This window comes from Mauremys mutica, chromosome 7 (genome assembly GCF_020497125.1).
Source record: "Mauremys mutica isolate MM-2020 ecotype Southern chromosome 7, ASM2049712v1, whole genome shotgun sequence".
NCBI classification, from domain to species: Eukaryota; Metazoa; Chordata; order Testudines; family Geoemydidae; genus Mauremys; species Mauremys mutica.
In genome coordinates, this window is record NC_059078.1 from 30,393,733 (window position 1) to 30,418,475 (window position 24,743).

Here is a 24,743-nt window from a genome sequence, read left to right on the forward strand (position 1 = left end):
AGCCCATTCACTGCACTGGGGCTACAGAGTTTTGCCTAAGGTGGGGGGAAATGCACCCAGTGCCACAGCTCCCTCCGCTAGCAGGGAGAATGAGGTGCAGCAGCCCCATCCTCAGCCCATCTGACCCCCTGCAACATCATAAGTAGTGCATGACAGGGGAGGGGACCCTGTAGGGCAACAGGCTGGGGCAAGGTGCCCCCTAGGGGCAGCTGATACTCCCCTTGCACAGTGAGCCCTGCTACCAAGGTGTTTGTCATCTCTCCTGGTATGGCCTTCATACCAACCACTCCATCTTCTCCCCTCAAGATAGGGATTCCAGGGAAGAAGCCAGGCTTCCTGCTCTTATAACAGTAAAGACCAGAGTCTGTATTATCTGTTCATGAGCTTAAAGGCTACAGGTCAGGCACTGGACTGGTGTCAACATAACCGTCAGCTTGTGACACCAGCAGAGGATCCAGATCCCGCCTGTCTGGCTACATATCGAGGCATGTCAATGAGACACTTCCTGTTTCACTTACTGGCATGAGACAGATACAGGCACTGACAAGTGAAGCCTAGTGCCTTCTAGCGCCCCCTGTGGGATTGCCAGCTGCAAAGCACGCTGTCTGCTAAGAGACAACACGTGCAACCTTTCTAAAGTGTGCATAGACACAGCTGGGATCTTTAAACAGACATTCCCTTGGTTGTCTGGTGGGGAGGAGGGACGGACACAGACCCAGAAGCACCATTGACTGCTTTGCTCTTTTATTGGGAGTGCGGCATGGCAATGCAGTCTCACAGCCAGAAGAACCAGACAATGAACAGGTAGGAGCCGCCACCTCCCAGGCCTCTGCCAACAAAGAGAAAGAACTGCAGAGGGGAGGGGCAGCTCAACAATGGAACAAGCTGCTTGTAAGATACAGGAACTGGAGAGAAAGTGGCTAGCTGGCCCCGCACTGGCAAGGGTGGTGTGGGCAGCAGGTTCCGTGGAGAGCATGATACTGTACAAGTCTTTATCTCCTATTGAGATACCCTTTCCTTTTGCTTGTACTGCCAGTGTCCAATGTCCCAGCTGCCCTATGAACAGGCAAAGGGGCAGAGTAGGTGGCGAAGTCATCACCGAATTGCGATCAAACCAACATCCATCAGCTTCTGGATTTTCTGGGCTATTACTGGGTTCTTCAAGTGTCTACAGAGAGGAAGAAATAATATCACCCCAAAGCACTTGACTTTGACACTTCCATCACCTCCAAGATGCAGCTGCCTCCAGGTTGGGGCCCAGTGCTTTTTTATGAAGTATTCCTTGCCTGTGACCCAGCCACCTCTGGGGTGGGATGCAAGGGTGGGGGGTGGTTGGTGTCAGACAACTCTGCTTGAGAGGGTAAAGGAACACCTTGCACATGCTTGAAGCTGATGGACCGTAAGGAGTCCAAACTTCCCAGAATGGGGGAATTCAGCCAAGGCACTGGGGTGAACACCCTAACTCTTGAGAAAATGCTATGGGCTCTCTGATGTGGACATGGTCCCCAGCTATAGGGACCAGCATAGGATAGTGGTTTTGGACCCAACAGCACCACCTAATGGCTGAGCTAAGCAGTGCTACTGGTTCCTTATGAAACACCCCCCTAATGTGGCTCAGCAGGAAGCACAATGTAGCTCCTCAGGAGACCTGCCTGTGATCTAAGCAGACATTTCTCTACTATACACCTCAGTGATGCCTACAGCTAGATCTAACCAGACCCAAGCTCCAGTCACCCCCACGTTCAGGTAGCCTCACTCACTCGCTCAGCGCCTGTGGGTCCTTCTGCATCTGCTCCAGGATCAGTCGCATCGCTGGGTCGCTCATGATCTGCTGCACCTCAGGATCAGCCATGGCACGCCGCTTGACCTCCTCGGGGTTGTCGTTGCGATTGTACTGGGCCATGAGGCAGCGCTGGTAGCCGTCAGCGGCTTCCTGAAGCAAGAATGGCAGGGGCAGCATGAGGAGCTCTGTCAGAGCTAGCTACTGTACTCTGCCAGGTGAGGGGCAATGGTAATGCCATGCAAGGTTGGTTTGGTGACAGGACACAGGCCCTAGACCTTCTCAGTCATTAGTCCTTGCAACCTGGGCCTCAAGGGAGCACAGCCAGAACTGATCCCTGCCAGGGAACCTTAGCTAGGCATTTCAGCACAGCTTACCCTGGGGGAAGGGCTGTCTAGCTAGTACATTAAGTCAGTTCAGTTCACACCAAACAAGCCTGCTCCCACACCCACAGACAGACAGTGGTACGGTACAGGACCATTGTGATCACCTAGCTTGATCTTCTGAATAATACTTTCACCCAGACATGGAACCCAATGATTTGTGCTTGAAAACAGGGTGTCATGTTTACATGGCTTGTGTGACAGACTGTGTATAATCTCGACTTTAATTTAAAGAAAAGTTTCTAGCTCTCGTGTCTGCAGAAAACCTTCCAAATGGGACCAGCAACAGACAGTTCTGTCTGCCTGAGTCTGCAGAGAGCTTGACAGTGATTCAGAGGGGTTAGTTCTGCTACCCCCTCTTAATCTGATTAAAGTGTCAACTTGACAGCCCAGTTCATGATCGACGTTAACTAGCTGTAGTGGACGGAATGGAAGTGACGCTCACAATGTTCAGGTTTCAGAGTGGTAGCCAGTCTGTATCAGCAAAAACAATGAGGAGTCCTTGTGGCACCTTAGATACTAACAAATTTATTTGGCATATGCTTTCATGGGCTAAAACCCACTTATCAGATGCATGAGTGAAAAATACAGTAAGCAGAATATATATTCACATGAAAAGATGGGAGTTGCCTTACCAAGTGGGGGGTCAGTGCTAACGAGCCAACTCTGTTAAGGTGGATGTGGCCTATTCTCAACAGTTAAGAAGGGGCGAATAGCTAGGGAGGGAAAATTTACTTTGTAGTGCTAACGAGGCCAATACAATCAAGGTGGCCCATTTCAAACAGTTGACAAGAAGGTGCGAGTATCAGCAGAGTGAAAATTACTTTTTGTAGTGACCCACTCACTCCCTCTTTATTCAGGCCTAATTTGATAGTGTCCACATCTTCTTGTCAAATGTTTGAAATGGGCCACCTTGATTGCATTGGCCTCGTTAGCATTACAAAAGTAAATTTTCCCTCCCTAGGTATTCGCCCTCTTGTCAACTGTTGAGAATAGGCCACTTCCACCTTAATTGAATTGGATCGTTAGCACTGACCCCCCACTTGATAAGGCAACTCCCATCTTTTCATGTGCTATAACATATATTCTGCTCACCATATTTTTCACTCCATGCATCTGATGAAGTGGGTTTTAGCACACAAAAGCTTATGCCCAAATAAATGTTAGTCTCTAAGGTGCCACAGGACTCCTTGTTGTTTTCACAATGTTCAGAATGGTGAGTTGTCGCAGGAAGCACAGAGGAGACTCAAAAACCAGGAGGAGAAATAAAGAGGAAAGAAATAAAGTACTAAGCCTAAACGGAAGCCTATTTCCCCACTGAGCAATGAGTCAAGGCGGCAATGAATGAGCTAGAAAGGTAGCTGTTATTATAAAGGTTATATCCCTGATCTCTGTACAAGTCTCATTAACTCCAACAGGGATCCTGCTGGGCATTTATATCCCAACCCACAGACCATAATTAAGCCTAGAATTCAGCACTGTTTCCCAAAGGAGTTTGACATCTCTTAGCTAGCACAGCTCTTTTAGAGGGGCACGCCCAGTCCTGATTTAGACACCAGCGATGGAGAATCCACAACAACCCCAGGAGGCTGTTCTAGCGGTTAATTATGTTCCCTGTTAAAGAGTTACTTTACCTTATTTCCAGTCAATTTCATTCTGTCTTTGTTTGCTACATTAAAAAGCCCTCTACCTGCAGGGGGAGAAGATTCCTGAGAGCACTTATAGGCCAGGATCAAGCCACCTCTTTGGCTCTCCAACACCAGCCAGCTGCTGGCAGTATAGTACCGCTACGCATCAGATGCTCTCACCTTGCAGTTGGAATCCAGGTCAAGAGCTTTCTGGTAGACATCCATGGCTTTAGTATAGTCTTTCATGGCTTCTAGCGCTGCAGCTTTTCGGGTGTAACCCTTGACTGCAAGCAAGACACAATCCCTTGGGGTTTACGCTTGCTGAACACTTCTTTCCTGCCTGTGCTTCCACCACAGGTCCCCTTTGGTAGCAAGGTCAGCAGGGCATGTGAAACACCGATTAGGAACCACAGGCCCTGGCCAACAGGATGAACTTAAGGTATGTTCAGCCTGAACTATTCCACAGGCCTTTACAGCCCAGGCTCCCCCCCCACCTCAGTACATGGTGGCTATTCCACACAGTGTCACATGAGAAGCTAGGCCAGCCAAGGTGAATTGTGCAACTCACTCCCCAGTCAGATACACAGTCTACTTACTAAATGTAGGTTCTAGCCGGATACATTCTTCACAGTCCTAAAGGAGGGAAGACACCATATTAAGTTCTCTCTCCAGTGAAGTTAACAGGCTTGTCATTTTATTAGCAGAACACCTGGCCTGCTTCATACCCATAGGGACAGACTCCGTGGGTGCGCTGGTACTCAAGCATCCGCCAAAAAAAAAAAAAAAAAATAGAGGGGGGCGTGCTCAGCACCCACAGGGCCGTATTAATCTTTTGTGGGCCCCAGCATCTGGACGGTGGTCCCGACCCATGCTCTGCCCCAAGGCCTGCCCAGTCTCTTCCCAGAAGCCCTGCTTGCCCTTCGCAGAGAGGGGGAAGGGAGAGGGAGGAGAAGAGCACCTATCAGCAATTGTGTTCATAGGTATTTAACTGCCCTGAGCAAGAAATGCTGCCATTTCACAACCTGCCAGGCCAGCCAAGAAAAAGCCTATACTTGAGCGTGGAGCTTCTGAAGCAATGTTCAGAGGGATGGTGGGGTTGGGACAGAGGGCTGAAAGGTTTAAAGATGTTGGCCCACCACCAAACCTGGGTTGGAGTACAATTAACACAAGCTGTTGTGTAAATAGAGACAATTCTAAGCATATATTGTCAGCTCTTTGGGGCAGGGACTGTTCTGTGTTTACATAGCACGATGGAGTCCTGGCCTGTGACTGGGGCACCTACAGTAATACAAAGAAATAGTCATCTCTGGGATGGCAAGATGCCACCCAGGTTTGTTGCAAGGATGACAGAAGCCGCAGTTTGCTGCTGGTCCAGAGCCCTAGTAATGCATGTAAGGGATGGACTCGGAGACAAGCAGCCTTCGGTGCTTACCTTTAGTGCTAGCGGGAATTCCAGGAGTTTGGTGTAGCAGGCAGCTCTGTTGCTGTAGAGTTTGGCATCGTTGGGGTTGCGTTTGATGGCTTCTGAGTAGTGTTTCATTGCTTGGGGATAGTCCCCTAAGAGGAGAGGATGGCAGTGGTAAATCATAGGGACCCCTGAATGCCTGCACTCACTTGTAAACACTGCACTAACCCATTCACCAGAGCATGGCTTAACTCTTCCCTCCTTTGCCAGACAGCCCAGGAACCTGCACTTCCTCTCAGCTTCAGCTGTAGCTCTGGAAATCAGGCTATCCACTTCCCATACTCAGTCCAGTAGTGAGGCACGGCTGACAACATCCCAGCCTGATGCTATAAAAACGTTTTTATAGCAGATTCATGCCAGATTCAGTCACATCCCCACAGCAAGGAAAAGAACACCAGGGTACATGAGGCAGGCTCCTTTATGGCTACTGAAGAGACCGGCCCATTAACCCAGCCCTGCAGCCCTGGCTATGTTGCAGGGCTCTTCACTGACTTCTAGTCAAGCTTTGAGAGCCCTCACCTTTCTGGAAACACTCGTTGCCTTTGTTTTTCTCCTCCAGAGCCAGATCGGGGTCGATGTACGCTAATCTCTCCTGCTCTTTCAAGATCTTCTCAGCCTGTGGAGGAAGCATGGCATGATGTAACAGACCCTGCCCTTCTCAGTAGTACCCACTCTCCTTGGCAACACGTTCCACTCACTACAGACTGCTCCCTGCTTTTTGCATCCAGGCTGCAGTAGGGATAAAAACGGCCAAGACACAGGGAGACGATGGGGCTTGAGAACGTGGTGCTGTGCCCTGGTAAATGCTGCAGGGAGCTCCAGGGGTCTCCCCATCCCACACACAAAGCCACCCAACCGAGCAGGCTCTCCATGGAGTGCTAGGACAGAGTGGCCATGCTGTGAGTCAGTGCCAGACAGAGGCCAGGCTGAGTTACTGCAATGGTCCACTTTCACCCGAACTGGCTGCTCTCACACAGATACCCACAATCATGCAGCAGTAAGGAATGTGTTCCAGTCGATGGGCAAATCAGGGGCCTGTGTCTTAAAGTGATGGAGCAAAGCAGCCACCCTGATGCTTCAAAACCTCCCCCTTTGTTTGAAAAAGATCATGCTTCTAGCCTTTGTGGCTGCAGTGAAAATTTCATGCAACGGAGTTTAATAACTGCTGATGTCTCCCCAAGTCTTCAGACAGCCAAAAATAATACCCCAGAGAGGGGTAAATTCCCCCTCCTTGGAGCTAATTAATTCTATGGTTCCCACTCTTGCTGGCGGCAAGAATTGTGTCTGCAAAAGAAGGACTCTGAAACAAAGGATTAATGTAAGGTGTCAGGGGCTCACAGCTGTGATAATGGGGAAACTTGGCAAAAAATCATGTTCCAATACTACGGGGAGCCCTAGAAGCCCCCTAGCTACAAACATGCTATGAGGCTTGAATTTTAGAGTCAGGGCATTTGAATGGCAGGATGATGTCTCTGCTCTGCCAGCGGGGGGGGGGAACGCTGTGCAAGTGGGTGCACATCCTGCAGCAGGCCCTACATGCACTAGGGAACGCGACCCCACACTCACTTGCTGACACTTCTTTAGCACATCTGGAGTCCGGTGCTCAGCCAGAGACTTGTTATAGAATTGGATGGCTTCCTTGTACTTCTCCTCCTTGAAGTAGGAATTGCCAATCCTTGCGTAAGCCCTGAACGTGGAGAAAGCAGCCAGCATCAAGATAAAGGCAATAGGGGACAAAAGTATAGCACCTCCCTGTACAATCCTCCCTATTGAAGTTTTTCTCCCTGACCCAGAGGACCCCTGCAGAGGAGAGTTCAGTGTCTGTGGCACAGCGGTCAATTGTGACAGTGACTAAGACCCAGCAAACTTGTTTCAAGCCACTGGCTAATGACAATAGCCCAGACCTGGGCTGGATTTGAACTAGCAACCTGGAGGTGAGAAATTTCTCCATGCATGATGAGGAGGCACTTGGATACACCACTGATGAGGGTGCTATAGGAACCCAAGGAAAAGGGCAGGTGGTGAAGACGCTTGCTTCCGTAAGCCCCAGCCCCATGCTGGATGCACTCACTTGGCAATCTGCCGGTAGTCCTCCCTGTTCTCACGCCCCACCTCAATGGCCTGCTCACACAGCTCTCGGCACTTATTGTAGTCGCCTTTCTCAAAGTACACCGCTGCAAGGGGAAAAATGCATGAGAGACCACTTCCTACCATAAACCCCGGCCAGACCACCTGCATTGTTCTTCTAGCAGAGCCCCAATGCCACTCAAGTTAAGGTTGTGCACTCTCTGTTTAAAGGCTGACCCTTCTACGTGCTCTAAAATCCACATGCTGCTCATACTGTTTTGAAATGTAGTGTGCCTCATGGGTAGGGCCCTGAGAAAAATTGAAATGTTTTAAAATTAATACCAGTGTCATGGGAAAGTAGCAATTTTCACAGAATGCAGCCAGAGAAAGGTCACTTCTGTACTCCTTGGTATAAAACTGGCCACTGAGTCCCCCTCTGAACTACTGTGAATTTTTCAACAGGAGGTGGAAATGGGCACTTGCACGCACCCATTTCCTGCTTGGTGTGACTCTTAGCATTGAGCAGCATCACATCAGAGGAGCAGTTTGAGGGATTGGTGGGGGCTTGGCAGCCAATTTTATGTGAGGCACAGTAGCCTGTGTCACCACTGCTTGGAATATGCATTATAAGCTACACTTAGCATGTGGATGCCAGCTCCAGCCTCCCACAGCTAGAAAAAAAAAATCACAGCAGTACAGGGGGAGTTTTCAGCAGCTGGTTTTATATGAGGCACAGGAGCTAATGCCGCTACCACCACATGGCACATGAGCAGCCACAGCCTCACAGGAGAGACAGAAGCGTGGATCCACATGCACTACGTCCTGCTCGGTGCAGCTCATGTTCTAAGCAGCAGCAGCACTGTCCCACGCCGCTACAAACTACTGCTTTGACATGACATTGCTACATGCTACAAGTCAAACTGAACATGAAACTGCCACAGACGGCCACTTTTGCCTCCCTGCCATTTGGGGAGGAAAAAAAGCACAGTATTGGGCTCATTTCACGATTTCCATGCAGTCAGTGAAAGTGCAGTTTTCTCGAAGCCCTGCTCATAAGGGCATGGGATAAGGTTAGTTATCCAAATTTAGAATAGCTCATCTGAACAAATTGCTCCCGAGCCCCCAGATCCAGTGGTCTATCCACTAGACAACACTGCCTCCACAAGAGCTTGTGTAGGCTAAGCAGGGTTGGGCCAGATCAGCATGTGGATAGGAGACCGCCAAGGAACCCCACAGGGAAGCATACCATCTACTCCATCAGCCTCAGCATGGGCTGAAGGGGCACAAATGTGGTAAGAGACTCTGTACATATAGGACAGAGCCCTTTTGGTAACTCTGGGCACTCAGGCATGTTCCAGGTCAGATAATTCCATTCTGCCTCGCTGCTGTTTTAATGGTTATAACATTCTCCTTAATCTCCTGTCCTAAACTGGTGTTTATAGGCGGCGACAGACAGCTGTCTCATTTCACCCCAGAGGTGGCTGCATCTCAGAGTGTGTGTGATCTCTTTTAGAGTTAGATTTTGGAAGCAGCACCCTCAAGATCAGACTGGAACTTGCCACTTACCTGCTTGGTTACTGATGTAAGTCATGTTGGTGGGATCCAGCTCTTTAGCTTTGTCATAGTGCTTTAGCGCCGCATCAAAGTCTTTCTTCTTGTAGGCCTCGTTTCCCAGCTCCTTCTCCTTCAGAGCCTGAAAGTGGGGGCAGGGGAAAGAGAAAAAGCATCTCCAGCTGCCATTGTATCAAGCCCTTCAGCTCTCTTAGGCCTTACAACCCAGATCTGGAGTTCAAGCCATGAGCTGAGTCCTGGCCTATGCATCTTTCTAATGACCAGTGCCAGACATTCACAGGCTTTCCTAGCATCACCCCTTCCCACCACCACTGGAATCAAGACTTGTGGGGGCACAAATGTTTACTTCTGGAGCATGGCTCTTACAAACCCCCCACGCAATCTTGGTATTTCCTGCTGCCAGGAAACAGGCAGCACAAGGTTGGAGGGGAAGGTGTCCCACAGTGATGTGTTAGCACTCCTGTCGTCAACTAGGAGCCTTGCTCTAATTACCTGTGTTTCCAGTCCAGCAATAACACATGGAGCTGTGTAACATGACAACTTGCAGGTTGCATGGAGGGCATCTCCACTACAGATAAGGGGCTAGTCTGGCACACTAACACTGTGATACATTCAGGGGAGAAGCGAGCCAGCCTTCTGCATACTAGCAAAGGTTAATGCCAACTGGCATGGTACATTTCTAAGAAAAAGCAACTTATTTCCTCCCACATTGCAAGACAGCTCAGTGGGGCTTCATAGCCTTAGGCGCTGAGCTTTAATGGAAGCCAAGAGGAACTAAAACATTCAGGCCAGGGTGCAACATCCTTTCCCCAATGAGAAGATGAAGGCTGGGGAGGCCTTGCCTGCTACCAGTTCTTACTTGTGAACAGATTAAGTGCCTGATTTTCTGACAGGATCTCCCTCACCAAAACCTGAGGTCTGAACCAGCTGTGGGCAGTAGTTCTTAGAACAGCACCTACTGAGGTCAGGCCCCTAACCTTGGTTGATTTATTGCCATAGGAAATCCAGGTGCAGGCAGAACCCAAGATGAATTCCTTGTCCTGGCCACTGACCCTAGTGCAGGTCAAAGCCTGACCACGAAATTTATACCCTCTCCCGAAGCAGGCAGTTTCCCCTTAACAGAGGAAACAGGAGCACCTAGCAATATCCTGTTAACCTAGTGAACACAAAGGAAGCAAGATGATGCAGCCTCAGGAGAGAAGGGTCTGTGCCAAGGCTCCTGTCACAGGGCCTGATCAGCTGATCTACTGTCCTGCCAGCAAGTCGGAGGGCAAAGCCAGCCAAGTATCTGCTCTGTTCCTGAGACCAGGGCATCTTTATTAGGATGCCTTGCAGCCCTACTCAGCCCCCTACTAAAGCGCATTTCCTTGCGCCAAACTCCTCCGCCCAGCTTCTTGCGCATGACAGGAAGCGTTCAGCATAACAGGACCAGGGATTCAGCTGGTGGTACCTGCTTCTTGTTCTCTGGGAGATCCTCTTCCATGGGCTCTGGCTTGGGTTCCTTTTTAGGTGGAGGGGGTGGAGGTGGAGACATGGCTTCATCGTCATCGTCCCCACTGCCGAGGTCAACTCCCAAGAGCACGCTCAGCGTGGTCATCACTCGCGGGTCCTGCAGCTTCCTGAAAGAGGCAAGGGGGAGGAGTGAGTAGCTGGGAGCCCTACAGACCAGGCTTCTACAATTTGGCAGACTGGGATGATGGAAGATAGTTTGAACCTCCAACTCCGGGCACTGGATTCTCCCTGCTGTAGCCTGGGAGAAACTCAGGAAAGCCAGATACCTGGGAACCGCCTTGGGAGCTAAATACCAGCTTTCTATTCCCTTTCTGCAGCACCTTTATATTTTGCACAACTTGGGCTTCACCTGCATCACTGCCTACTTCAACCCCCTTAACACCCTGCTACTATCCTGCTCTCCTTTACCACATGCCAATCCAGAGCCCCTCAGGCAAGGACCCTGCCTGTGCATCTGAGGGGCAGTGTGAATGGTTACAGTGATCCATATACACTCTGCCTTTTGGCTCAAGGACAGGGCCTAAAGGGTTATGCATGACTGGGCGTCTTGGATCATGCATACCCTGGGATGGCATGGTGTGGACTAGGGAAGGGGGAGCATGGAGGCAGAATGGCTGAAGTTTGCAGAGCAAGGGAGACCCCATGCATGAGGCTCAGGACAAACTATTCTCAAGAGGATGAAACCTTACTCCTCCCAAGATTGAAGCACAGCAGAATCACCCTCAGCAGAACTGGGGTAGGTCCAACTTACGTCCCCAGGTCAGAAGGCTTGTTCCGGAGCTGCTCAATCAGGTCTTTGTAGCTGGGGTCATTCAGCAAGGCTCTTGTGCGGGGGTCACTTTCTAGCTTCTGGTAGAGGTTTGGCATGTTAAAGGGGTTCATGAGCTTCCTCTCTGGGGGGGCAGGAACAGAAGCATAGGCTGGTCATTTCAGCACCCAGGTAAGCCCAAGAGGATACTTGGGTTTGATCCAGGGCATGACATTTCTGCGGCTATAGGGAAGCTGCAGCCTGCATGGCTAACACAAAAACCAATCTCTGCTGAGTGATACTTGCCCCTTGACCAGATGCAGGGGCAGGGAGCCGTGTGGATAGACTTGTCAGTCCCAGCTCAGGGTTGAAAAAGGGGCAATTTAAGCCCAGTTGCCTGGTGGAAAGAAGGTAGCCCTAGTTCTAATTCAATGGCACCTTTTCTCTCCCATGCTTCTCCTGACCACCCAAGAGCAGAGCCCAGCCCGAGAGGGCACTTACTATAGCTGCCCAGAGGAGTCTGATCTCCGCAACTTCTCAGTGCCAAGCATCTAAGCAGGGTGGCTTGGAAGAAGGCAGTACTTCTATATTAAGTGGAGATCTCTGGCTGCAATTCCTGCTCCCCCAGTTCGTTCCCTTACCTGCTAGCCTGGCTTCCATGTTCTGGAGCCCCTCTTTCAGTTGAGAGTTCCCTGGCTCGTGTTTCAGCCCTTCCTCATAAGTCTTCTTGGCCTCCTCAAAACGATTCAAGAACTCCAGGGCAGCTGCCTTGCGGGAGTAGCCCTGAAAGCGGGAGAGAGGGATACAATAGGGCGGGAAGTCATGAAGTCCCAGTAGAGGATGGGATGAGTCCCCACACTCATGGAATTTCAGCATCACTGCATCCCACCCCAGACTGGGACACATGGGAATCTTAGCAGAGCAACCTGCCTCTGCAACATTTAGGCCCATGTCTTCTGTATGGCAGGGAATAGAAACCCCAATATCCTGTGCAGGAAAACAGACCCCACTGGAGGACAGAGGTTTGACAAGCACATCTTTGTAAGCTGCCACTGTGTTACAGGTCATCTTCTGTTGCCCATGCCCAGAGCATGAGAGTCTGTCACAGCCCCCAGCTATAAAGCCTAACCTTTTAGCTCAAGTTATAGTGACTCATGGCTTATAGCTCTGAAGGTCTGTGATTCAGTCCCCAGTGACAACCAATATGGCGGCCAATACATAGAATAACAGCCACAAATGTTACTTCCGGAGACTGGAAACTGCTCTGATTGAAGAGAAATTCCTCAGGGTTAAACTCAAGACACGTGGGTTCAAGTTCCTGCTCCACCAAACTAGGTGATGTTGGGCAAATCAGTCTGTCTGTGCCTCATTTCCCCATCTGTAAAATGAGGTTAACAGCACTGCCTTGCCTCACAGAGGGATTGTGGGGATAACTATGTTACAGATTGCAAGACCCACAAATATTACAGTTATGGAAGCCATACAAGTACATGAAACAAACAGGCTGAGATTTAGTCACCCAACGCCAGCTCCTTTGAAGATCTCGGCCAAGATCAAAGGAATTCCTCTTAACAGCATGTTTAAAGAGCACTGAGGTATCATTTATTCCCAGCTTAAACTACAAAGATAACATGGTTATGTTGTGTTACAATACAATTTTTCCTGCCACGTGTGACTAGGGAGAGTCAGGCTAACTCCAATTGGCATCTATTGCAAAACATGACTCTCCAATGACCAAGATTTTAAGGCATGAAGTCACCATTGTGATCAGTCTGACCTTCATAACACCAGCCCTAACATTCAGTCCACAGGCAAAACAACATAGTTTAAGACCCCAAAGACAATCTAGAGATGGACCCTCACCTTGCCCCACTCTGGCTTGAGCTCAATGGTTTTACGGGCATCCTCCAGCGCTTTCTGGTACTCCCCTTTCTTGGCATAGGCTGCAGATCTGTTGCTGAAGAGCACGTGGTTCTTAGAGTCGAGTTTTATTGCCTCCGAATAGTGCTTGATGGCTTCTGCAATGTTGCCTGCGCTCAGGGCTGTGTTACCTTTCTCCTTCAATTCGTTCACCTGTGGAGGGGGGAGCAAGAGTGAGCAGGGGATTAGCATGATCAGCTATGGGTGGGAGTCTTGAAGCAATCCTCTTGCCCTGGAATTATCACAGGCAGGAGAGTGACTTTAAAGACTGCCCCTTGTTATTGCCTCTTGGGTTCTTCACAAGCAGCAGCTGCTTGAAGTCTTACTGCAGTCAGCACTTGGAATAGGAAGAATAATCCTTCACCAGCAACCACTCTGACTCAATACCTGCTTGAAGGGAGACATACTGCCTCCTTTAACGGTCCCAGAAAGGTTAATACAAGAGCATGATCAGCATCTTGACAGCACAGAGATTCAATAAGAACTTGGTAACTGACGTTGCAGAAGTTGTGCAACACCAAAGGACTCCAGATTTCTCAGTAAGAGGTCTGTGAATACCCCAAATCAGAGATAGCCAAGTCTATCCCTCTTGCAATTCTCACCCAGCCAGCTACTTCTCCCCTTTGGAGACACCTCATCCATGGAACTCTCCCACATGACAAGTAGTTTCAAACAATGCCCAAGAAATGTCATCAGTTTCTCGGAAGATGCAGCTTGGGCCAATCCGTCCATTCAGAGTCAAACACTCCAGAGACCAGAAGTCATCAGGTGGGTAAAGTTGTGTAGGTGTGACTTCCCTGCAACCGTGAACTGACAGGGAGGCAGTACCTCTCGAAAACCCAGCAACTGCTAGCGAGATGTCTCGGCCAAGGGAAGGCAATCACTGATGAGTCACTTCAACAGCACATCAGGTAGGAACTCTAATGAGTTCCTTAGGAAGGCTGCGTATAATATTTGCATTTTTCTCAGCCTGTTACTTCCACACTAAGTACTTCATAGCCTGAACTCTGCCAGTACAAACAGAGGCATGTCTCAGTTACACCCAAAGTCTCCCTTCTACAAGAAGGAGAGTTAAGATGGATCCCTAAAAGCTGTGTTCCAATGCTATCTCCATTTTCAGTGCTGATGGGGCCTGAGCAATAATGGATCTTTAAATTATATGCCATGGGTGGCAAAATAATTACTGCCTCTAAAAGCTTTTCAATGCTCACCTCAAATTAGCTGACAGCCTAAGAGCCTTACTATTTGGGGCAGAAGCAGAAATAATCAAATTTAAAAAAAAATAATTTGACATTCTACTTCAGTGTTCAGGTATCTGACAAAACTGGCACTCCAGTTTCCAGTGCCAGGGTTTGAGCACTCAGAGATGGTGCTACAAATTAATAACTTTTTTTCCATTTTAGAGCTGGACTTACATTCTGACACAGGTCACAAGCAAAGCGCTTTTGTAGGCCTCATCCCACTTCACGGTGAATGTTTGTTTGCAAAAAAAAACAACACAAAAACAAACAAAAAAACAAAACAAAACAAAAAAACCTGGGCTTTTTTTGCTCAAGTCAGGGACCAAGATAGGAAATGAAGAATGGCATTGAGATAAATCAGGAGTTATGTCTGCAGGGGCGGGAGACAGGAGGAATTCCTTGAGTGGAATGGGGAGGCAGTTGGGATTGACAGGCATCAGCAAGGCTGTGAGGAAGTGGAACTTAGGGCTGGGATAGTAGGGGGCTGCAGGTCAGGACTGAAGGGCATTGGCAGAGCTGTATGCAGAAAGAACCAAAGACAGGAATAGCGGGATGGGGCCTTGTAGTTCAGGATTGTGGGGCACTGGCAAGGCTGTGCTTGTGTGGGAGGCTCACGATGGCCTCATCCACGCTATACCTAGGCTCTAGTAAGATAAAAGTGCCTCAGTTTCGTTAGTTCCACGGCAATATGAATTTTAGACCAAGATGCGAAGTTAAACTCAACTGCCCTACTCCAAGATAAAGCAGCTCCCTCAGGTTGGTGATTTGCTGTGGCCCAAGAAGCAAAGTCAGCTGTGCAGTGAGAAGTTAGTGGAGAAAACAATTAAGAGCCCTTCACCCATGTGAAAGCAACAGGCTCTCTTCAAATGGGACAGGTAGGAGGGAGATTCTGATGACATTTATTATGCCAGCTGTACACCTGCTCCAAACACTCTCTCTGATAAAGAGACTCCAGGGTCTCTTTACTGCACCTTAATAAGCCTTGTTTAAGCAGCAGCTCAGCTATGTACAGCTCCCATCTCCAGCATGGGAATGCATCCTTCACCCCCTCCACAAACAGTTTGACGTTGCTTGGAAACCTTAACAGCTACCCAACAAGAACAATTACTCCTAACTGGGCACATTTTCTATGGCAGGGGTATGAGGCAGGGGTGTTTATGCATATGCAGAGGTGAGGCTGAAAATAAGGGGGATGGTACTTCCATCCCAGCTACCAAGCAATACATCTCCAGACAGTCCTTTAAACAACCCATATCATACACACTTAGTTCACATCCAACTCAAGACTCCTTGTGCTGCCCCCTTTACTATATCCCCCCCCCTTCATGGCTCCCCTGACGCCCCTTACTCAGCTGGCTGTCCCCAAATCACGCTATCTCCTCCCACACCCCTGCTTCCCAGATACCCCACCACCACCAACTTCCAGGACTCCTAGCTACCTCTCTTCACAGCTGTTCCACTCCCAGTGTCCCAGACTGCTCTTTAGTAATCTACCCCACCCCCTCAAATCCCAGCTACCCTCTCCTGAATGCTGTCACCCCAGCACCCACACTCACTTGCTCGGCCCCCTCCCTTTCAGGCTCAATCTACACTAGGATGAAAAAGTGTCTTAAAACCATGTTAGCAAACACATTTTGACACTCGAATGCAACCAAGGTAAGATGGCCTTTGACATGTGTTAGCTGGTAGAGCCAGGTCACGGGGGGGGGGGGGGAGGAGGGGAGGCTATGCTAAAACACAGCTTGCCCCTGTCCACGCCAGGGTGTTAAAATGTATCCGGCAACAGGCTCTTATGAGACACCCTTTAACCTAGTTTAGCCAAAGGCTCCTACTCCAGGGCCCTGCACTGACTCCCTGGCTACGTCCCATCCCTCCACCGCCTTAACTCTGCCCACCCCCCAAACACCTTCCCCGGCTGTTCCTTCCTACCCCGACACCTCCCGCCCCGCTGGTTCCCCGAGGCGCCATCCCTTGTAAATGTCAACTCCTGCCCCAGGCTGCAGCCCGCCCGCATCCCGCACCTCGTGGGCTGTCCCCCAGGCCGCACAGCCCCTCAGCTGCCCAGATTTCCCCGCGGCTCTCGGGCTCCTCCCCGCGGCTGCCCCGCAGCTCCAGCCTGCCCGGCTCCCGCCTTCACACCCCGCAAGGGTCCCCCCCAACGGCCCCGCCCCTCACCTTCTCCATGGCTCCGGCTCAGGGTCCAGCTCTGTCCCCGGGACACTGGCGGTTAAGTGTTCTCCGGCCCGGCCTACCCCTTCTCACGCCGCCTTCTGGAACCTGCTAGAAGCCTCCTGAGCCGCCCTCGCCGCCCCATTGGTAGGTACACATCCGGGCCCCGCCCTCCCAACACTATGATAGATTAGAAGATGTGTCGCTCACCGGCCGGGCCATGCCTACTCCCCGTCTTCGCGTCAATGGAGGCGGGATCATTGCGATACGCACAGTGATAGGTGAAAACAAATGTCAAGCGACAACTAGCCCCGCCTGCCCCGCGTCTCATAGGTCTGGAGGCCTGCCAATCAATATCACCTCGCGGAGCTCTCCGGCCCGCCCTCATTGTGATTGGATGTCAGCCTAGTACCACGCCCCCTGCTCTGCCCATCTGATTGGCCAGTATCTCCAATAGCCTCAGCGATTCTCAAAGTCCATTGGTCTGGAGACCCCCCTCAGGTTCCAAAGGCCGTGCTCATTGGTTAGAGACCGTTTCTGGAATTTTCCATCCATTTCATTGGGTCTCACGAACAAAGTGACGACATGCGAGGAGCTGCATCCTGATTGAGCGGAGCGGGTCTGCGTCATTAAGACACCATGCCTTATTGGGGGACTCCAAAGAGGGGGGAGGAGGTTCTGAATGTATAGCTTGCCTGGCTGAGCTGGAGTTCCTAAGGAGTGGTGGTGTACAAGCTGGTTGTGAGCTACTGTGTGTGAACTATTTGTATGTGCTTTCCACGGTCTCTAATGCTGCTGGGTTTTTTACACGTGCCTTGCACACCCTCCACTGGAGAATCTTGTTTGCATGTACCTTGCAGTCCTGAGGTGGGGGAACAGGCTGTGTTGGCCTCTCCTCCATGTGATCAATGTGTAATTTTCACTTAAGTTCTCTTGGGCTTTTGCACCTGGCCTGCTCTCCTGTGTGCCCGTATTTTACACGTGCCGTGGGTGCTGTAGTGCAGCCATTCCAGTCCCACTTGCCCAGAACTATTAGTCTTTGCACAAGATTCATTGTAAATGAGTAAGTGCAAAAAATTTACATCCCAGATTTTAAAAAAGCGTCTCATGGTATGCACACAGTACAAAACTTGCACATCATGCTGTGACAGCTATTGCAACCACATGCAGTGTTTTCGAAGACTATGTTGTATTAAATTTATGAATGTTTAGTGTATTGTGGGCCAGGGACTCTATGCAAGTCTATGGGGTACCACAGCTGCTCCAGAAATAAAAAGCCCCAGAAATTGTAACCAGCTCCAGAAAAATAACAACCCTTGGGTGTTTTCCATGTGTATATATACTGGTTCAGGCTGGGTTTTCCAGAGACTAAAAAACAATGACTTTTGGTATATAAAGGCTGAGTTTTGAGAGACTGGCGGGGCGGGGCGGGGCGGGGTGGTGGGGGGGTCCTCAACCCTTGCTGAAAAGTTGGAAAGGCTTTGGCTAAGACTCCATAAGACTTACAGGTAATTTCTGTTATGTTTAGTAAACATGTAGGAATTTTTGTTGTTTGTTATATTTTCTCTAGGCTTTTTTCTTCTGGTCCTTAAAATGTACTCTGCTGAGAAAGACCTGTGTGGTCACACCGTTAAAAACATTAATTGTTCTCGGAGAGAAAACAGCCCAGGCATTAGCCTTCCAGCAGAACGGCTGGCTGGAGATGTTACAGTATATTGCAAGAGGCTGTGCAACTCTAAACTTAAAACTGTAGTCAGCAGGGAGTGGGATAAAGGTCCCTGCCCAGAGACTGGTGTCGCTTGGAGCCCTGAGCCATGACTGGGCACACCTGGAGGGACCACACAGATGAAGAATACAGGTGCAGTTACCCTGAAACTGTGACATGCAATACCCATTATGCAAAATGGGTATATGCTAAAATTAGGTGCTGTGGTGTGCACGCTATAATTTTGTAAGTGCAGTGTACAGCAAAGAGCATGGGTTGCATAATTTCTGTATACTTGTGTATTTCCCAGGGCATGATTTTTGTACATGGTGCACATGCCTTGGGGCACCTTCCATACATGCGTGTACCTTTGCATGGATTCACTCCCCTGAAGCAATTTCACTAATTCAGTGTAACTCCTAGGAGTTTACCTGATGTCATACAACTGCCGGGGTGTTTTCCTCACTGGACACAAATTGCAGCTTTGTTGTCACAAAGGAGTTTCACGGTGGGAAGCTCTTATAGAAGCTGCAGTGCAGACTACTGGGCAGCTTTCTGTAAAACATTTGTAGGAGCTGATGTGGGGGAGGAACAGGAAATCTGCTGTGCTTTTGGTGCATTATAACAAAGAGAGTGTGTGGGACAGAGTCAGGACTTGGGTTCTATTTCCAGCTCTGAGAGGCGAGGAGGGTCTCATGGTTAGAGCAGGGAGGGTCTGGAAATCAGGACTCCTGGATTCTGTCCTTAGCGCTAGAAAAGAAGTGGGGTGTAGTAGTTAGAGCAGGGAGGCTTGTAGTTAGGACTTCTGGGTTCTGTCCCCAGCTCTAGAAGAGCAGAGGGGTCTAGCGTTCAGAGGGGGGCAATGGGGAATCAGAACTCCTGGGTTCTGCCCCTTGCTCTGCTAGTGACCTTGGACAAGTCATTTTGCTGCTCTGTGCCTCATTTCCCCCAGAGTGGGGAATATCACTGATTTATCCCCAGGAAGTTTGCAAACTATTGATCACTGTGAAGTGCTTTGTAATCCTCCAAAAAAAAAAAAAAAAGGACTAAGCAATAGCATGTGGTGATAAATGCAGAGCTGAATCTTGAAGGCTTGTTCTAAGAACTGCAAATCTTCCTAAATCAGGATTTTGGGGCATAAAAGAGGGTGCCTTGCTCTTTGGATAGCATGGATCTGAAGCAACTGCCCCAGAGACTAGCAAAAGGCCACGTCTCCCAGCATGCAGTATCTGTCTGTCTTCTGGTGTGACTAGCACTGCTAAATTTAATAGGGTTGCTAAGGCACCCTGCAAACTCAGGAGGCAAAGATCTATTTATAGATGAAGCTAACCTACTGTGCTGTTTAAATGTCCCGGGTGTGTGTGTGTGTGTGTCCCCTTTGCAAATGATTGCTTTTTAAAGTATGGTAGTTATTTGTTTCCTGGTTCCTGCCCACAAGCAGTTTAGAGGCAGGTTGAGAGCAAGAGTCACTGAAATTAAATTACAGCTTGTTTTGCCTGGGATTCTGGGAACTGTAGTTTGCAAAGTTGGCTCCAAAGTTTTCAGTCTCCCAGTTTTCAAAGTTAAGCCTGGTCCCAAGAGTCTGAGGGACAAATGTGGAAGAATTCTGTTCTGTGTTTAAGATCAGTGCTTTATCGACATGGGTGAATTAATCCCCCTGTGTAATCTTGGGTGATAAATAATGTTATCCCCATTTTATGTATAAGGAGCTGAGCTGAGGCATACAGGAGGGAAGAGAGAGGCTTGCCAGAAGTCAAACAGCTAGTCACTGGCAGAGCTAGGGATAAAACCCAGGAGTCCTGGCTCCCAGGCTGTCCTTGTTGTTCTAACTCACTAGAGCTCAGTCCCTTTCCAGGGCTAGGACTATAGCTGGGAGTAAGGCCTCCTGGGTTATCCCCTGCTCTAACTTGCTAGACCACACTCCCCTCCCAGAGCTGGGAATAGAAGCCAAGAGTCCAGAATACAATACTACAATTAATGTAATTATTGAGGGGCAGAGTGGTCCAGTGGGTAGGGCTGCAGCTCAGGACTCCTGGATTTTAGTCCAAGGTCTGCTGCAGACCTTTCTCTGTGTGCCTCTATTTCCCCTCTCACCTTTTGTCTAATCGGACTGTCAGCTCTACAGGGAAGGGACTGCCTTTCATTGTGCATTCGTGCAGCACCCAGCATGACAGGGCACAAGTCTCAGTTGCAGTCTGTACAGCACCCAGCACAACAGGGGCGGGGCTGGCTGTGCTACAATAATGGAAGGTGGTGGGATGGGGGGGCACAGTAACCAGCTAACAGCAGGGAAGCACGTGGTAATCGTAGGCCCTGTTGCTGAACTCAGGCTCTGGATCCCATTGTGCCTGAGATGCCATCCCAAGACACTGACAGGCTTTGCTCATCTCCCTGAGTTTGCTGCATCAGGACCCTTTACTGGCAAGGAAGAGGAAAACTGCAAGAGCCTGGACGGGGGTGGGACTACATTTCCCAGAATCCCTTGCACACAGATGGGCGGGTCTTGCGAGTGCAAAGCCCTTGGTGAGTTTCAGTGGCAGCGTAGCAGCAATTTTGTCCTCTCTCCCACCCCCGTTCGCAAGCCAAATACCAGGTGCAATAAATAAGGGAGAAGAATTTATCTCGACTGCTCAGGGACCAACCAGAGAGGCTGGTCTGGGAGCCCCAGTGCATTCCCTTCTGTGCTACCATGCCAGGGGTTCTCATGACCCTGCTAGGCAGGAGACTGTCTGGAGCTTTAGGGCAGCTTCTGGGGGGCTGGGGCAAAGGCAGGATCCCCTGGGTACTGGGTAGTGTCAGAAGGGGCACGTGGAGCTGCAGGGAACCAAGCACTAGCAGCCTTCCCTGTGGCACAGTCCAGTTGGTGTCAAGAGCCTTCCGGAGCTGGGCAGCTGCTCCCCCACTAGGCATGGCGGCTAAGGTGGATCTGACCACGTCCACTGACTGGAAAGAGGCAAAAAGTAAGTGTGAGGGTGTGTGTGCGCGTGCCATGCCCAGTTACTCCTTCCCTCTGCCATGCCTCCCTTTAGCTGGGCATCATACAGCCCTTTGCAACATGCCTCCACCTAGGGCCACTTACCCTGCCTAATTTCCCCCCCAAAGGCATTTGTCTCTTCCCTGGGCACCATGCAGCTGTGCAGGGAATCTGTATACCAACACGGAAGTCCACCCCCAGTATGGAACAGCTAGAGGCCTATTGCCACAGTGGATTGGGTTAGTTAAAAACTGATACAGCTCTTCCAACATCACTCATCTCTGCACCCCACCATGCAGCATAGGTAGGAATCCCATAATGTCCTGTGCCGCCTCAATGAATTGTGAGTGATTTGTGGGGTCCCCTTCTGGAATTGTGGGAGTGCATGTGTGTGTCAATACTCCCAGCATCCCTTGTGCCATATCCCAGAACTCACCTGGCAGCTGCACCATTCCCAAATTACTTGGAGGGAGGCAGCACTTCCTATCCCAGGTGCTGCATGGAGAACAGAGCTGGTGCGTTAGAGCTGTTCCCTATGGGGCTGGCCTTCCAGAACCAAACCATGGCACCAGAACACTCTGCACTGACTGCTAGTGGCACTGCAGTGCCATGTGCCAGCCCGGACCCCACCATGAGAGCTGCCCGGGGCATGGAGAACTTATGGGCCTATCCGCTTTCTAGCAGTCAGTGGCAGAAAGTGCAAAAGCATCCACGTTGTGCCGCTGGCACAGTCCCCTGGGTTATGAATCCTGTTCATCGTGGTAGTGCCTGGCACCAGCCAAGAACAGGACCCCGTTGTGCCAGGCACCATACAAACCCAGAGTAAGAGACGGTATCTGCCCCAGTGAAAGATGGTATAACAGGGGCTCATATTCACTGGTGTCTCTGCATTTCATCATTGCACCCCTTCTAGGGCTGGCTTATTATCATAAATCCCAACACCGCAGCTCTCTTCCCTGGCTCCTTTCACTTTATACTGAGATTCAGCATCCATATAGCCTCACCCAAGCCCCCTTGCTCTAGGCTCAAGAGTCTTTTCAGTCCCTAATTAGGGGATTATCTTCCTCAAGCCTGGTGGCACAGGATTTCTTAGGCCCTTGGCACAGTTGTCTTAGGCCGAACCTAACGGTCCAAGACAGAAAAATTGGGAGCTCTTTAAGAAGAGTTTATTAGATGGCCAAAAAGCCACAATTCCACAATCAAGAGAGATGACAATTTTGGCCAAAAGCCCAGCCTGGCTCAGTGGCAAAGTGAAGGCAGCAGCAGTTAGAAATTAAAAAGAAAGTAATATAAAACAAATGGGAAAAGGGGGTAATAGCAATGCTCTAAATTAGAGGGTAGGAAATGTAGAAAACTGATAAGGGGCGCTGAAGACATCAGGGAAAAATGCATTTCTGGCAGGGTCAAGGAAATAAGCAGTTTAAGTATCTTAAGAACAAAAGAAATCCTAGCAATGGTACAGGCTAGTTACAAGCTGGAGATGGTAAAACTACTGTTGATGCAGGAAAGACAGAAGTGCTCAATAAATATTTCTGTTCTGTATTTGGAAAGATGTAGGATGATGTACTTGTAACCATCCTCAGGTGAGAAGTACTTTTCAGTCCATTATTAACTAAGGAGGAAGTTAAAACACATCTATGAGGGATAAATATTTTTAAATCAGCCAGTCCAGATAACTTGCACCTGAGAGTCCTAAAAGAGCTGTCTGAGGAAATCTCTGGCTTGCTTGATGGTAATTTTTAATAAATCTTGGAATACTGGGGAAATTTTGGAAGACTGGAAAAGTGCTAATGTTATACCAGCCTTCAAAAAGGGCGAGTGGGATGACTCGGGTAACTGTAGGCTAGTTAGCCTGACATCAGTCCTAGGCAAAATAATGGAAAAACTGATATGGGAGTCAGGTGATATAGAACGAAAGGACAGGCCTATAATTAATGTCAGTTTGATAGGAAATAGGCCTTGTCAAACAAATCTGATTTCTCTCTTTGAGGAGATTGCAAGGTTGGTTGATGAAGGTAACTGCGTAGCTGCAATACACTTAGACTTATGTAAGGCATTTGACTTCATGCTGCACAATAATAATAAGCACTATGTAATATCAGTAGAGCACATGTTACCTGGATTAAGAACTGGTTAACTGACAGATCTCAAAAAGTAGTTGTCAATGGTGAATCCCCATTGAATGGAGATGAGTCGCAGGGTGGCTGGCCCTTTAAGGGGAGCCTGGAGCAGGGCCCTCTCTACCGTGATAGGCTTCTTTAAGGGGAATGAGTCCATTGTGCCAAACTGCCTAGATGGCTGCTTGGCAGTGAATTGGTTAATGGGCACCTGGACCAGATAAAGGGCCGCAGAGCTCAGTTGGAGGAGGGTGCTTGTTAGGAAGAGGAGGTCCCCAAGGGCAGGAGTTCCAGTGGTACAGAGGAGGAAAACTCCCAGGGAAAGGAACTTAAGGAGGAGCCTAGATAGCTGCAGGAGGCCCAGCCTGCTAGGATCTGTGCTGCCTGGAGAAGAGCGGCAGTCGAATGGAGGGCCCTGGCTCCAGGGAAGGAATGGTGGCTGAGTGTCTCTTGGCTAAAGGGCCCAGGATGGAGTCTGCCTCCCTGCTAAGAAGACTGGGTGACGGTCTTGTGTTTCTGTAGAAGTTTCTGTTGTTAAATGAGACCTTCAAAAGCCTTGCCAAGCCTCCTGATGACCCAGTTGAGGAAATTGTCAGGGTGTGTCTGTAGTGCTGTACCTGGCCACAAGGGGGAGTGTGGAATGGCATCTGCCTTTCAGGGCATCCCTAGTGAAGTTCTGTAGGGATCAGTACTAGGCCTGATGCTAGTCCACTTTTCCATCAATGCACTGGAAGTAAATATAAAATCACTGCTGCTAAAATTGATGGATGACTCAAAGATTTTTGGAGAGGAATGATGAGGACAGTCCTGCACAGCAATCCACATTGCTTGGTAAGCTGGGCCCATTCCAACAAAGTGTGTTTTAGTACAGCCAAACATGAGAGCATATATCTGGAAACAAGGCTTGCTGGCTGTCCCTACAGAAGGGGGGACTGTATCCTGGAAAGTGGTGACTCTGAAAAGGATTTCAGAGTGGTAGCTGTGTTAGTCCAAAAACAATGAGGTGTCCTTGTGGCACCTTAGAGACTAACACATTTATTTGGGCATAAGCTTTCGTGGGCTAAAACCCACTTCCAAACAACTCAGGATGAGCTCCCAGTGTCACGCTGGGATAAAAAGGGCTGGTGCGATCCTGACATGTATGAAGAGGGAAGTAGTGAGTTGGAGCAGAGAGGTGAGTTTACCTCTGAATACAGCCCTGGCGAGACCCTGGCTGGACTGGTACATCCAGTTGCGGGGGCCACATTTCAAAGCCAATGTTGCAAATTTGGAGAGGGTGCAGAAAAGATCCACAAAAATGATTTGAGAGTGGGAGAAGATGCCGTAGAGTGAGAGACCTGGGGAGCTCAGTCTGGTGCTGATTTCCCCTCCCTGGTGCAGCGCACCCCTTGTTTGCAGAGGATCCCAGTCTCAGGTTCTGCAGGCGGGCGTTGGCAGGGTGTGGTGTGATGCTCCCCCAGCC

The 24,743-nt window shown here is 49.6% G+C and overlaps 2 protein-coding genes across 2 annotated transcripts in view; one reads left to right on the forward strand and one right to left on the reverse strand.

The window, feature by feature from the left end:
* Window positions 1–722: 722 nt before the first annotated feature.
* Window positions 723–16,644, reverse strand: STIP1 (stress induced phosphoprotein 1). Its single transcript, XM_045025225.1, has 14 exons — window positions 16,492–16,644; window positions 13,019–13,228; window positions 11,797–11,938; window positions 11,159–11,300; window positions 10,346–10,514; window positions 8,890–9,016; window positions 7,328–7,430; window positions 6,823–6,943; window positions 5,776–5,872; window positions 5,224–5,348; window positions 4,388–4,424; window positions 3,972–4,075; window positions 1,761–1,933; window positions 723–1,168 (listed from the first exon to the last, which is right to left on the reverse strand). The coding sequence occupies exons 1-14, from the start codon at window positions 16,498–16,500 to the stop codon at window positions 1,096–1,098; spliced, it is 1,632 nt and encodes a 543-aa protein (XP_044881160.1). The 5' UTR covers window positions 16,501–16,644; the 3' UTR covers window positions 723–1,095.
* A 4,145-nt stretch (window positions 16,645–20,789) lies between these two features.
* MACROD1 (mono-ADP ribosylhydrolase 1) overlaps window positions 20,790–24,743 on the forward strand; it is a 203,971-nt gene continuing 200,017 nt past the window's right edge. Inside the window, exon 1 of the mRNA XM_045024864.1 lies at window positions 20,790–21,150. Coding sequence (XP_044880799.1) covers window positions 20,880–21,150 — 271 coding nt within the window. The 5' untranslated portion in view covers window positions 20,790–20,879. The remainder of the gene's footprint in view (window positions 21,151–24,743) is intronic.

Excerpts from the sequence above, each read along its gene's own strand:
- STIP1 (XM_045025225.1), bottom strand. Across the intron at positions 9,017-10,345 it reads TCCCAGAGAACAAGAAGCAG|GCTCTGAAGGAGAAGGAGCT; the intron begins GTACCACCAGCT and ends CCCCACTTTCAG. Across the intron at positions 5,873-6,822 it reads TGCTAAAGAAGTGTCAGCAA|GCTGAGAAGATCTTGAAAGA; the intron begins GTGAGTGTGGGG and ends CTTCCTCCACAG.